Source organism: Ailuropoda melanoleuca, chromosome 16 (assembly GCF_002007445.2).
Source record: "Ailuropoda melanoleuca isolate Jingjing chromosome 16, ASM200744v2, whole genome shotgun sequence".
Taxonomy (NCBI): Eukaryota; Metazoa; Chordata; class Mammalia; order Carnivora; family Ursidae; genus Ailuropoda; species Ailuropoda melanoleuca.
This window is the reverse complement of record NC_048233.1, coordinates 66,692,374-66,707,024: the sequence shown is the minus strand read 5'-3', so window position 1 is coordinate 66,707,024 and position 14,651 is coordinate 66,692,374. Positions and strand designations below refer to the sequence as shown.

Here is a 14,651-nt window from a genome sequence, read left to right as displayed (position 1 = left end):
TTGCATGGTTTATCTTCTGAAAAAGGTTAACAAACTCAATTTCAGCAAAACAAAAAGGCCACACAGACTAATCCGTGGAATTTGTTGACATGTGAAAGTAAGTCGGATTCCCAGCAAAATAACATACATACATGGACATAGAAAATATACACAAATCTGCATCGATTACAGGATGACAGTAGAATCAAATGATTTAAAGAGAGGCATAAACTATTCTTGAGGAACTCAAACCTCTTCAGGAATCAGTTGACTTTTATTTTCCAAGACACCGACATTCTTAAACCCAAGGACTTGGGAAACCATCTTTGCAACGGCATCTGATACCACGGTTTCAAATAAAAATGCCCCAATTTGGGTAGGATTCAAATCCTGCCCAAGTTTGCCCATCCTTGTGGGGGCGGGGATGGAGGGGGAAGAAGAGGAGAATAATTAGTGGGTTTTTTCTGCCTGGTTGTGAAACACCCTAATGACTTCAAGCGTCATTACCACCACTTGCACAGAAGCCGTCCTCTGAAAATACTTTTCAATCTAAACTAAAATTGATGCTAATTTCTTCTGAGAATATAGCCAATAGTAACACAATTTGGAGAGTTATTGGATTTACTTTTTTAATCTTAACAGGGATGTCAATAGTCTAAGAGCACAAAATGAAGATAATTCACTGGCATCTGAAGTGGAACCAACAACAAGAAAACTCTCTGGAAAGATGGCACATTTTGAAAGACATGAAAAGTATTATAATTATATATCATGTGCCATAACCATTATTACTGACTTGCCATTATTTTGATACTAAAGTGTCCTCTTGGACTCGTTCATGCAAGATTTAACATTAGAATCATATTGTTGTGGTTTTTCCCTCCCAACTTTTGTACTGGATGGAATTACTTTTTCTAATTGTTATCTCAACACATCAACATTCTGGCCTTGCTTGTACGGATATTTTGCATTCATTTCTTTACCATAAATTCAATGGGTTAATAAATCATGACGTTAGTTTTTTGTTTCTATAGCAAACTGCACCAAAGAAGGCAGACACTAGATAAATATTAGTTGAATGAATAAATCTTAATTGATCCATTTTCAGGGCACTCAACCTGGATTTTGTCAGTCAATGACACCAGTGATGGGAACCATAATGTTCCAGAGACAGCGCTTCCTAAAGACGCAAGAATGATGAGATTTGGTGCTTGCCCTCGGGGTTGGGAGGGAATCACGTACACAACTAATACAAGGTGGAATGTGACAAGTACTAACAGCGTGACAGATGACGTCTGGGTTCTGGGGAAGACAAAATGATACCCGGGTGGGAGAACGAAGTCTTCATGAAGGAGGTGAACTCTGCGCTCAGCTTCAAGGCTGAGCAGAAACTCAATGGACAGAAATGAAGAGTGACCGTCCAGAAAGAAAACAGTAAGGAGGAAAGCATGGAGGTGGAAGGAAACATTTTGCAGCCACATGTGGTCTGTTTCATTTGCTTCGTGGGGGTACATAGGCAGGGGGCCTTGAACGCTAATTTGAGAAGTTTTTAATAAGTAGACAATGAGCAGCTAGAGGTAGTTTGGGAACAAGAAAAGCGCCATGAAGATTGATATGAAAACAATATGTAAAACAACCCGCAATGGAGAGAACAGAGGCAATTAGAATCAAGCTGGGAAGGAAGAAGGCTTCCAAGTGAATATAAGCACAAAACGAAGGCCTGAACAGCAAGCAGGATACAGGAGAGGGAATGGAATCAAAAGGTAGCACAGAGGCAAAAACAACAAATCCTGGCAACCAATGTGGTGCCATCAACAGGAACAGGAACATCAGAAATGGAAAAAGGAGGGAGCCGCTTTAGAGGATACGGTGCCTAACACATGAATGCCTGGAACACACTGCAGGGCAACAGCCAGAGATCCACCACCCTGAGGCATCTCTCCCCTCCCTCAGCATCAAGGATCCTAGAACAGGGATCCTAGCCACCACGTGTTCACACCTGAGTCTTCCTACACACGACAGGAATATCTAAGACCCTCTTGACATCTCACCCCATTTCCTACTGCTCATTCATTCAACATGGTAAGTACAAGTGCTTCCCATCAAGAAGCACTCTTCTCAACATGATCAAGGGTAAGACACGCCATCTTCACCTTCACGGTCCTGATGGTCGTGTGCCGATGCAACTCTTGGCAGAGCAGGATGTGTTTTCTTGGTGTTTGCCTTTTGTTTTGTTGTTCGTGGGAATGCTTTTACTGTTTTATGGATTTAAAAATAGTATAAAATTCAAAAAAGAAAATAATATACCCATGGCGATAAAAGATGTGGATGATAAAGTTGAAAAGAATCTCAGAAAAGAGAGCAAAAAGAAGACAGCAGGAGAGAAGGGAGTACAAAATAGGAGAAGAGGGAGCGCATTAGAGGAGCAATCTAAAAAGTTCAACATCTGAAATATGGACACTCTGGGAAGAAAGAAATGAGGAAGAGAATAATCAAAAAATTTTTCAAGACAATTTCTCAGAACTATGGACATAGTTTTCTTTTTTTTTTTTTGAGATTTTATTTATTTATTTGATAGAGCAAGAGAGCACAAGTAGGGGAAACAGGGTCCGGAACAGTAGAGGGAGAAGGAGAAGCAGGCTCCCCACTGAGCAGGGAAGCCAATGCCTGGCTCGATCCCAGGACCCTGAGATCATGACCTGAGCCGAAAGCAGACGCTTAACCATCTCAGTCTCCCAGGCGCCCCTACAGACATAGTTTTCTAAACCAAAAGGCTACTGAGTGCCCAGTATCAAAGGATGAAAATAGACCTGTCAATAAACATCATTCTACACTGTCAGAAAACTGGGAATAACAAGATTGCATACGTTTCCAGAAAGAAAACCATGCAGAGGCCCTTCACAGCACAGCCCTGCATCCCCTTCCCTCCAGGCCCACCCATCCCCAGGACAATACAGCCCAGCCCCCTTTCCACCCATCTCCCCTCAAACCTAAGTCAGACCACGTCCCTCCTCTGTTTAAACCCTTCTGTGGATTGCACTGCTCTCAGAATAAATGAAAATATAAAGAAAACAGGGGAATTGGACTTCAAGTCACCTCTAAAGTTTGATGGCTCCAGGAGCATCAACATTGTTGAACGAGTGGATAAAGGATTCTGCTTTACAGACAGTTACCAAAATGGAACTTTTCCTCTTCCTACCTCTCTCTCCGAGGTTTATTTTCCTTTCCCTTCCCAGTTTGCCTTTTATCATCAGGCCACACTTTTCAATGCAGATCGCTGGCAATATCAGTATCGCATGAATTGCTCCTGAATGGATCTTTCATGGAAGAAGTTGTAATAAAATTTCAAAAGAGCAGTTGAGAAATGGGTGAAGTTCCCATGTGAACCAGGATTCTCTCAACTCTCCACGGGGTTATGGTGAGGAAAAAAGAAGGCACACGTGGAACATGGAACAGTTCTGTTCAGTCAAGTTAGGTGTCCCAAATTTGCATTGGCCATCAGATTAGCATGAGTCTAGGAAGTAAGAACTTGTACATTCCCATATATAAGTTGATAAGGTGTATATAAAAATTGCTCAACATTTGTCTAACCAAACATTTGATGAAATGGGCCTCCAGGTTTTTCAACTAATAAACTGATACTTTCAGGTTGGATTCATTCAGTAAATATTTATTGAACACCTATTTTACTCCAGGCTCTTTTCATCAATAGAAAGAGTAAATCCATACCCTCTTGCAGCTTATGTCCTCCTGGGAGCATCTGATAATAAACAAGGCAAGGTGAGGGGATGCACAGTGACAGGCTGGAGGTTCTAAGACAGGAATTAATTTAGATAGGGTGGTCAGAGAGAGACTCTAGGGAGATACATTTCACCTGAGACCTGAATAATGAGAGGATCCAGCCATACAAAGGCCAGGGGAAACCAGGCAGAAAGAAGAACAAGGGTAAAAGGCCTGGAGGTAGAAACAAGGTTGAGCGTTTAAAAAATAAAAAATAGCAACTGGTCATAACAAAAACTGAGAAAGATAGTTCAAGATGGGATCGGAGAGGTAAGCAGGGGCCATACTATGTAAGGGCTGGGTAGGCCATGGTCAAGAGTATGGATTTCCCTTCACATATGGAGAAATATTTTTCTAGAAAATTCTTAATAAGACTTAATAATACGACTTAATAAAATGCTATTATATTCACTCACCATCAACTGCCAAGAAACAACAAATGAAATGAATTTTTTTTCAACTATCTTTTTCCATGTTAATTCAACCTTACAATCACTGAACACATATGGAAAATTTCTTTTTCTAAATGAGAATACAGTTCTATCACATTCGTGGCAAAAGAAAAGAGAATTCTTGATGAAGGAGTCAAGGAAATCCAAGATGATCTGACTATTTTTTCCTCCTTGTGCTACTCCACAACCGATGGATTCTGAAAGAGTACGATCGCGCAGCCTGCCCCTACGCTGAAGACCCTGGCCTGGCACGGCAGGAAACTGTCTCTGTTCAAGCCAGTCTGTGTTGCCACTGCTGCATTATTGCAAGGACATAGTTCAAGTGTTCACGTTCTTCCCTCCCAGTCTGGTCTGCACACGCAGGTGCTTCTCCTTATCTTTTGCTCTTTATTCGTCTTACCTCGGATGCCACTACCTAATCCAGGTAAGCATGACCCATCAATGGAAGTGCAGGCTTCTTCTTGAGGGTTTGGTTAGGGTTTGCCAGCCAACGTAAGACAAACCATTGACACCGACTCAAGGGATCCACGAAGCTGAAAGTCACGGAGGAGCATTTCTAGTTAGGGGAAGAGAGACGGTACAACTGAGATACAACTAGATCACTCAGAGGCTTTAAGGAGCCCATTTTCCAGTGTCGCTTTTGCTGTAATGCACAGTTGCCCCCAAATAATGCGAGAATCAAAACGCCAAAAGGAATAAAGCCAAAACCTAGCGCAGCAGCTACACAGATAGAATGCTCAGCAGCAACGTCCTCCCCTGCCATGGAGCCTGGCTGGTTCATAAAATGCTCCACTAAAGTGTAGTTCTTTGCAAACACTTAGAAAGATAGTTGTGGTTCTTTTTTTCTATTACAAAATTATTTAAGTCCATAAAATTGAGATGTCTTAAAAATGGTGAGGTCTTTTCTTCATTCAAAATACCAAAACACTGCATACATGCTGAGACAAGAGAGTCCTGGTCTCGTGAACAGCTAAATCACGATGTGTTGTCCTCAAGCAGTGTGTATATAGATCACGTGCTAAAATCTTGTCTTAACCTCACAGACGCTCCCTCCTTCCCACATGGTCTCAATCAATAATCCTTGCTTGTTCTACTTCCAAATCTTTAATCAGATCCATGCCCTCCACCTCCACTGCTTTAATTCGAGCTCTTATCATCTCCCACGCAAACTATTCCAACAGCGTCCAACCAAAAACTCCTACTGCTTGCTCCCCAGCAAGCTCAAATGTCACCCCCTCGATGAAGAGTCCTCAGCTCTCCGTTCGTGATTAAACAACTCCACTCACTTTGCCCCAGTAGCTTTCGGTGCACACCGCTCTTCCAACACAGGCTGCCCCCCACAGCAGGGCTGGCAAAGAGAAATATGCATGACATGTGTGGAATTTTAAATGTTCTAGGAGCCTCACTAAAAAGGCAAAGAGAAATCAGTGCATTTCAATAATACGTTTTATTTAACCAGATAGACCCATAATCATTGATCCATATCATTTCAACATGTCATCCACACAAAAAATGTAATAAGAGAGTCTACGACTTTTCATATTAATTCTTCAAAATCCAATGGGTATTTCACACTTCTAGCATATTTTAAATTAGGTACTAAAGTTGTCATCAAAAATAACTGATCTGTATTTACCTCTCATAAAATTTACAGATGAAAATATAGATTCCCATACCCGCATTGTTCCAAATGTACACTTGAAAGTTTTATAACCGTATCAAATATCAACTTTAAAAAAACAAAAAAGACTTGGGCCCTTTCTTTCTTTGTCATTGGCATACAGTGTATTAGTTTCAGGTGTATAAAACAGGGATTTGACATTCATATACACTGCAGAATGGTTACCACAGTAAGTCTAATCACCTACCATTTGTCACCTTACAGAGTTAATAGAATGTTTTTGACTATATGCCCCATGCTGTACATTACATTACCTTTTTATTTCACATCAAAGTAAAATTAACATTTAAAAATCAGTCCCTCAGTCATACTAGCTACATTTCAAGTCCTGAAGACCCACACGCCACCAGTGGCTATTATATCGGACAGCACAGGTCTGCTGTAATTAGTTATGTATCTGTCTCTGAACTAAATCAGACCACGTCTAATTTACTACCTCTTCCCCAATGCCTAGGTTAAGGTCTGGCATGAAAACGGTGTTTTATGAAAGTTTGTTGACTGGATAAAGAAAAATAGCTGTGGAAATCACTTGACACTATCACATTATATCAAGAATGTCCTTTGTAAGGAATATAAGTGGCACACGCAAGCACAGGCCTGCATGAAAACTCATTAAGCCTATGCACATTTGACTTGTTACTGATTCCTTGAATGATTAAAATTTCTTCATACATACTACTCTTCTTTTCTCCCTCCGTTAACACATTTATGGGTATTCTTCACAATGAGCACTTCTTAAGATGCTTCCACATTCTCCAGTTACCTTATCTACCTATGTCTGGCCTTCTTAAATGATATTTTAAGCTTCTGGAGACAGACACCATTCCCTGTACTTTGTAACTATCATCACACGTGGCTTAATGGTAATACGAAAGTATAAGAATTTAATATATGACATATAATCAATTCTCAGATGCCTTCTTTTTCAGCAGAGCTTTTCCCGATTGATCCTAAAAGCCCAACCTCTCAGCACGCACATTCACACCCCAGTCTCTGGATAGCTGGGACCAGTGACCTCCCCACACCGTCAGTTTATCTCTATGTGCTGCAGTGTTTTACGTATGCGACTGTCCTTCACCCCCAAGACTGGAGGTTGTTTCCAGTCTTTGTTGCAATACTTCACATTTTCTAGTTGCTGTGCTCTCATCACAATGGACCCTTCTGTTCTGGGCCCCGTGGGTACCCTGGCAGGATGGCTGAAGCTGAAACGGGCACAAACCAGGGTGTCCCGGGGCACTCTGCCCAGGGGGTGCCCTGGCAGGGTGCTAGAGCTGAGGCAGCGTGAGGGCCAGGAGGTCCCTGAGCTCTCCGAGCAGGGGGGCCCTGGTGGGATAGCTGAAACTAAAATGGGGTGCTGGAGGGGAGGGGGCTGAGGGGATGGGCAAAATAGGTGAAGGAGAGTGGGAGATACAGGCTTCCAGTCAGGGCAATAAAGGCACCTCCTAGGGAATATAGTCAATGACAATGTAATAGTGTGGTAGGGTGACAGATGGCAGCTACACTTGTGGTGGGCGTAGCATAAGGTATAAACTTGTCAAATCACTCTGTTGTACACCTGAAACTAATGTAACATTGTGTGTCAACTATACTCAAATTAAAAAAAAAAAATTTTTTTTAATGGACCCTCTGTAGCTGTTGCTTTCTGTCCCCATTTGCCACCTCCATCTTCCCCCACCTGTCATGGGATTCAGCAACACATGACAGAGGAGAATCCTATAAGCGTACGGATCTCTTTGGTCTTGTTAGCTGCACCTCCCTCTTGACAAATAACTCTGATCAATTAATGCACAAGAAAATTTCGATAAAGGGAATTATAGTAGGTTTACCTTTTATTCTAATGTTGCTTGCATAACAACAAAATAAACGTTAACACAAAGATGTCTCGGTGGATCAGCCATGGGGTTCCTCTGAGTCTGCGTTGGTGATCTCTCTCGTTTGCTTGGATAGCTCTGTGATCGCATCTATCTCTGCAGGAGTGAACTTGGGGGTTAGCATCACAGCGTCATAATCAAATTCTTCATCAAGTGAGAAGGGCTGAACTTCATCTCCGAGTATCTGTAAAAGGTAGAAGGAGAAAAATCCTATGATCATTGTAAATGAAGAAAAAGTTGAAAACATAAACTCCCTATTAATATTTAATTCAACTTTTTTTAGACTTCAGCACTCTCCGCTGATTAAGCTGTTTTTAAGTAAAGGAATAAATTCAATTATTCAATTTGACCTAATTTAAGTCTCTTAATATGCCCCATTTGTACTATCCTGCATCTGAATGAATATCATTAACTAATTCCGCCCACAGCAAGAATCAGAGTTTCTCTTGCACACATTCATTACATTTTTACCACTTGCAGTGTTAGGGCTTGAGGCATATAGAAAAACTAAGAGTTACATTAAAATGTGAGGAAATATACCTTGAGATTTTGATCAACCTTCAATACACCTTCACCATTTTAAAAAAGACTTTTATCAATAAAACGATTTTCAAAGATAAAAAATACTCTACACTTAAAGTACTTGCTTCCTCAGATAATATCTGTAACTTCCCAGCCAATAACAGTGGGAATTAAAAGCCATGGTATCACCTCAAAAAGAAATCCTCCAGGATCTCTTTCTCCTCCCAAGAATTTTAAAAATATTACAGAATTTATCTGCAAGTCAGGGTAGCTGCAAAGTGGCACAATAATTCTGTACCTATTTATTCATAATCTGTGAGTTTTAAAGACTTCCTAAAGGAAGGTAGATATTTTCCAATAAAGAAAAAGAAAATACCTTAAATCACACTGTATTTACCCCTTAAAGAGCCTCTCTGAAAGCAAATGGTGTGTGATATAATGAAATTATCTGGCCCCTCTATGTAGCTCTATGATGTGTATGGTGATGCTAAAATAATTGAAAACTATGGTTTATGGAAGAATGAAAAAAAAATGCCCTGAAGCTATAATCAGCTTTAAATATTCTTGCATCCAAGATTATCTCACTGAATGGATTTTGCAATGTTCTTAAAAATAGACCATGAGAAACTATGTGGGGGGGGCATGAAAAGTAGACATCTCCCATCTGTTTGGCAAGTTGCATCTTGTAGTTACGTGTACGGTGCTAACAGCAAACATGCAGCCATCTACCATCCTTTCTAAGCAAAACCAGCAAGAGAGCAGACTTCAGAGACATGTTCATTTCCTCTTTATTTGAAACCGTCTGCGTGCTTTCCTGACACAGGCAATGATGGGAGCTGCCACTGAGTGAGTTCTCACCTTGTGTCAACCCCAGTACAACGAACGGTGTGGGCATCAGCAGTCATCTTCAAACGCCCCCTCTTCTGGAGCCCTGAAAGGTTAAGTAACTGGCCTAAGGCTGTACAATTAGTAAGGGAGAGAAGCAAGATTGGAATCCCGGGCAATGGGCTTTAGATAAAGCTTTATCTTCTCAACAAAAACACCAGCAAAAATCAACCTTGAGCTTTTCATTAAGCCAAGTCATAGATAGCTCTTGGGGAGAAAAGACCTTTTCTAACTAAGCTAAGCAATTCCCATAGCTTATCGTAAAGCACATATCTCCATGTCACACCATGACTGTCTTTAAAAGAAGTGGTGTACACAGGAAGCCAATCCGTCTGCAGAGCAACCGATCTGTCCATATTGGTCACTTTCTAAGATTACATTTATCACCACAGTGAAAGAGACAGAGTGGTAATATTGTTAAGAACAGCTCAGATGAAGAAACATAAACAATGACACAATATGTTCATTTCCTGAACATAAGCATCCTTGCCATCTCCATCTCTACTCAGTAGTAAGCACCATGGCTGGCAGGCCCAGCCACACCCCATCCTGAGCTGATTCCAACACATCCCGGGAGAGGACCAGAAGGAGGCCCCTCTCTACCAGTGCGTCCAGTCTGATGGGATTCTTGCTGCCCTTTTATGCCTGATTTGAGGCCTGGCATCCGATACTTGTCAGCCAAGTTTCAGGCTGCAAGTACCCATGGGGGCCCATTGCACTAGGAATTTGAACCCCCATCCCCAGGCCTCTAAAACCTTACCTACGCCTTTCCAGCCACTCACTAGATGCAGTCACTTTGCTTTCATCCACCTCCTTTTGAGGCTGGAATGCAGTTTCAAAAGAGACAAATCTCTTTGCTGTGCTAAAATCCCAGTGATACCAGACCATCCTCCTCACATTCCCTCTACACAACATAAACAACGCTTACATTCCCACCTCCCTCCCCTTTACCTGTTCACTCCATAAACATGTATTGAGTGTTTAACATGTATTAGACGGGGAACAAAAGGACGAAAAGAGCAAAATCTGTGTCCACAAGGTTTCTCACTTCAGGGAGAAGTCAGAGTATATGAACAATTTCCACATCGTGTGTTGTGCTCTCCAAGAGAGAAATGCAAAAAGGGGCTGCAAAAGCACAGAGGGGATGTGCCGAAGCTTACCTTACCCTCAGCTGAGCATTGCCACTCTCCAGAAAATCCTACTTGGCCTCGCCACTTAACATCCCAGTCATGACCCACCTTGTATTAGCAACCCAGACAGAGTACAGCTGGTGTGTTGGACATCTAGGCTCTCTGATAAGGGCTCACTCCCATGGCCAACTTAGCTCTCCATACGGCCCAACCCATCACCTCCTTGTTCCTCTCCCTTCCCTGAGGTCCCAACATACCTTGCAGCTGTAACATCCAACATCATGGTACTAAAGATGTAGAAGTTGATCCTTAAGTGGAAAAACCTTATTTTCCTTTAAGTTTTTTTTTAATACACTTAAGTTTTTTCTCTATTATAGAGTATGATTCCCTTCATCGGTCATTTGGTGTTAACCGAAACAACAGGAAGGAGTAAAGTTTTTAGCTAGTCAATAATTTTGATGCCAACACAAAGGTTATTCATGTATAATACACTTAGAGTTAAAAAAAATACCTAAAAATATACATTTCTTCACTTGGAAACAGAGTTATTAATGAGAGCTGTTGTGAGATTAACTCCCTAGACAATCAGTTCAATGCTGAACTACAAGAGCAAGAAGCCAAGAAGAGCAGTAATTTCATACTTGCAATGCCAAAGTGGGACACTCCTCAAGACATTCTAGACCACGTGGGGGTAGCCCTGTCATGTGGCCAGTACGTCCCTGATTCACAATGTCAGAGGGGCAGCCTCTGGCAGTCATTCAGTTACTTTTCATTCTTTCCACAAACACTGTGTCCCTGTGAAACCCTAGGCATGGTGCTAGGTGCTGAGGGTGCAAAGATGAAGACCTGAATGACAGCACAGAGAAAGGAGACAGATGCATAAACAAGTCAGTATAGGGGCGCCTCGGTGGCTCCGTCAGTTAAGCATCTGCCTTCGGCTCAGGTCATGATTCCAGAGTCCTGGGATCGAGCCCCACGTCAGGCTCCCTGCTCAGTGGGGAGCCTGCTTCTCCCTCTCCCTCTGCTGCTCCCCTCTCTCTTTCTCAATTAAATAAATAAAATCTTTTAAAAAATAAAATAAACAAGTTTGTATAGTAAAATAGAGTAAGGACAAACAGTAAAGTTAGGGGGTGATGGGAACAGCGAAGAGACACCGAACCTCACTCACGCTGTAAGGTCTGGGGAAGGAATCAGAGAGGTGATACCTAAGCAGAATCTTAAAGGATGTTAGTTAACAAGGTTGAGGCAAGAAGAACTTTGCAAATAAGAACTTTGCAGATAAATTCTAGTGAGCAGGCCAAGGAAATCAGATGTAAAGTTTCACGTGTGAGGATCTGCAAGTAGTTAAGTGTTAAGGTAGAGAGAAAGAAGCAAGAGACAAAGATGGTGCCAGATCATGATAGTCTTACATGCGGTTTATCCTAGAGATGATGAAGTCACTGAAGGATTTTTTGAAAGGAAGGTAGATGCTTGGTCATCTATGCATTTCAGGTTAAGTCCTTCGTTCATTCAAATTTTAACTGAGCATCTACAATGAGGCAAGTGCTGGACAGGTAGCTTTGTACAAAACAGAAAGATGCCCTACCCTCTTGGAGGTTGTATCTAGATCGGTTACTTTGAAGAGTAAAAAGAGAGTAGATTTGGAGTCAGGGATACTGGTTAGTAGCCTGCTGGAGCAGTCCAGGCAAGAGATAATGAGAACAGGAAGCTAAGAGCAGAGATGTGACAATATCAGAAAGTAAAATTGGCAGCACTTGATGACTGATTTGGATATGGAAAGGCAAGAATGCATGAAGGGAAGCAGGTAAAGAAAGACAAGCTCAGTTTTGAATATGTTGATTTGAAGGTACCCAAAGGAATCCAGATAGAGATAACAGCACGCAATTGAAAACGGGGAAACTGAAGCTCTGAGAAAGGTCTGAAGCTAAAGATACAGATTCGGAGACACAAGCAGATAAGGTAGTAACTTAGAGATGAAAATGGATCCAAGTATGTAAGTGGGTAGAGGTTTAGCACAGAACCCTGAGCAACACCAACTCATAAGGGATGGATGGAGGGAACCCCCCCAAAGAAGACATGGAAAGAACAGAGAAATGCACAAAGAATCTGTAAAGTGAGAACCAGTGGACCACGAGGGGCAGGCACAGTAGAGCAATCCATTAAAATAAAGACTGGAGGGGTGCCTGGGTGGCTCAGTTGGTTAAGCGTCCAACTTTTTTTTTTTTTAAGATTTTATTCATTTATTTATTTGACAGAGAGAGAGAGCACAAGTAGGAGGAATGGCAGGCAGAGGGAAATGGAGACGCAGGCTCCCTGCCAAGCAGGGAGCCCGACGTGGGGCTCGATCCCAGAACCCTGAGATCATGACATGAGCCGAAGGCAGATGCTTAACCGACTGAGCCACCCAGGCGCCCCCACCATCCAACTCTTGATTTCAGCTCAGGTCGAGATCTTAGGGTAGTGAGATCGAGCCCCACATTGGGCTCCATCCACGCTGACTGGAAAGTGTCCACTGGGATCTGGCAGTTACAGAGTAACTGGTACCTTTCTTCTGAATATATCCAGGCAGGTGACTGGAGCCAAGGACATTCTGCAGTACACTGAATGAGGAATGAGGGGGAAGGAAGCAGAGTCAACTAGTAAAGTCTAATAGTTTCTGAAGTCTAGATGAGAACAGAGGGAGAAGAATAGCCAGTAGCCCAAGAGGGCCCGAGGTAAAGAGAAGGCTATTTTTCCTTTCCTTTTGTTTTACTTCATTTCATTAAGGATGGGAGACTTGAACATGTTTACATGTTGAGGAGAACGAACCAATACAGAAGAAAAGACAGAATGACCCTGACCGTGGTATTACATGAGAAACACACTCTCAGTGGGTAATGAGGTTTTTCATTTATTTATTTGTTCATTCAATATTTATTGCATGTCTACCACATTGACGGCACGGAACTCGGCACTAGCTCCCACTTTTTTTGCTTTTTAATTAAGTAAGCTTAATTACACACATCGGTGAGTTCAGAGCCCTCCCAGACAAGGACCACATATGTAATCCAAAGTACATGTACACTGCAATTCAGAAGACATCACTGTGATTTTCGAAATGGCAGCTTTTAAAATACAGTAAAGCTGCTATTCTATGTATGTATTTCGGCTCTTGGCTACTACGGCACACGCTGGGAATTCTCTTCCTTCGAGTTAGGTTCATTTCAGGGTTCTAAGCTATACGACTCCAAGGCTTTGGGATTACAAACTGAAATTCTGATTTATTTCAAAGAGAAGAATTTGTGCAATGGAAAACCAAATCCCGTGCTACTAAAAAGAAAACAACTGTGAATTAAGTTATTAACTTGTTATTTTTGCCTAAGGAGCTGAGAGAAATATGTGGATTTGAGGGGTCTCATTTCAAATCTAATTGAAATCTTTTTGTAGCCTCTCAGGGAACAGAATTTGCACAGTTAGAAAACGGCGAGTTTCCTTAAAATTGCTCAAGTGACTTATTCAAAGAGAGACCCGGTTACCAGAGAAATCATTTTCATTCATAGTACCACACAGGCAAATTAAAGAAAACAGAATTAACACTCAAATCAATAAGAGCAGCATTTAGCTGTAGGCTATCTTACAAAATAATATAGTAAATAAGCCGTCTTTATAGGTGAAAAAATTTAGAGTCCCATTACGAATTGGAAAAACAGGAGATCTCCCATTGAAATACCACAAAAGTTTCTTCAATGATTTGGGGGTGGGGGGAAAGGATGGGAAGAGGAACACACAATTTTTCATCTTCTTAATGTAGATTCTTTTTGGTCTGTAAGGCTGTCACAAAATTCATCAAGACAGAATTATTAAGGCAAGCAGTTATTCACAAATGGAAAAATGGAAGGTTCTTGGCAAATGGTTGACTCTAAGGGGAAGCTGCACATGTATAAAACTCCAGCGATAAAATTAGGGGAAAAATTAAATGGTCTAATCTGTATGAGGAAGTCATGGCCTCTTCTTAGGCAATTAAGAGGAGGTCAAGACATCCAAGATACATTTTCATCTTTGAGACTGATATCACAGAAAGCAGCTACCATATCTAGCCCAAAATTGCCCCTTGGTTGGTCCTTACAGGACATATTTGCTAGAAATTGATTATTATGATCTTTTACTGTCAGTGAGTGCTTTAAAATAAGATTGATACTGTTAAACCAAGGTGCAGTTGATACAGTATTAGGATTCTAGACAGTTCTGAAATGTTTCTCTAACAAATCGTGGTTAGAAATAAAAACCCCAACCAAGATATTCTCGGTATTCAAAAAACAGCAAAAGTTCTTCATCTATGTTTCATAAGCTTGCCAACACAGAACTTGTTCAT

The 14,651-nt window shown here is 41.5% G+C and overlaps 1 protein-coding gene across 8 annotated transcripts in view; it reads right to left on the bottom strand.

Annotated features, from left to right (window-relative positions):
- Window positions 1-4,308: 4,308 nt before the first annotated feature.
- IFTAP (intraflagellar transport associated protein) overlaps window positions 4,309-14,651 on the bottom strand; it is a 65,952-nt gene continuing 55,609 nt past the window's right edge. For 5 of the 8 annotated variants that reach the window (XM_034645410.1, XM_034645411.1, XM_011233917.3 and 2 more), the window contains one exon: window positions 4,309-7,947. In XM_034645410.1, coding sequence (XP_034501301.1) covers window positions 7,783-7,947 — 165 coding nt within the window. In that variant the 3' untranslated portion in view covers window positions 4,309-7,782. Of the gene's footprint in view, window positions 7,948-9,143; window positions 9,217-14,651 lie in introns of all 8 variants that reach the window. The other 3 variants (XR_004621292.1, XM_019807242.2, XM_002926500.4) reach the window with 3 other exon arrangements.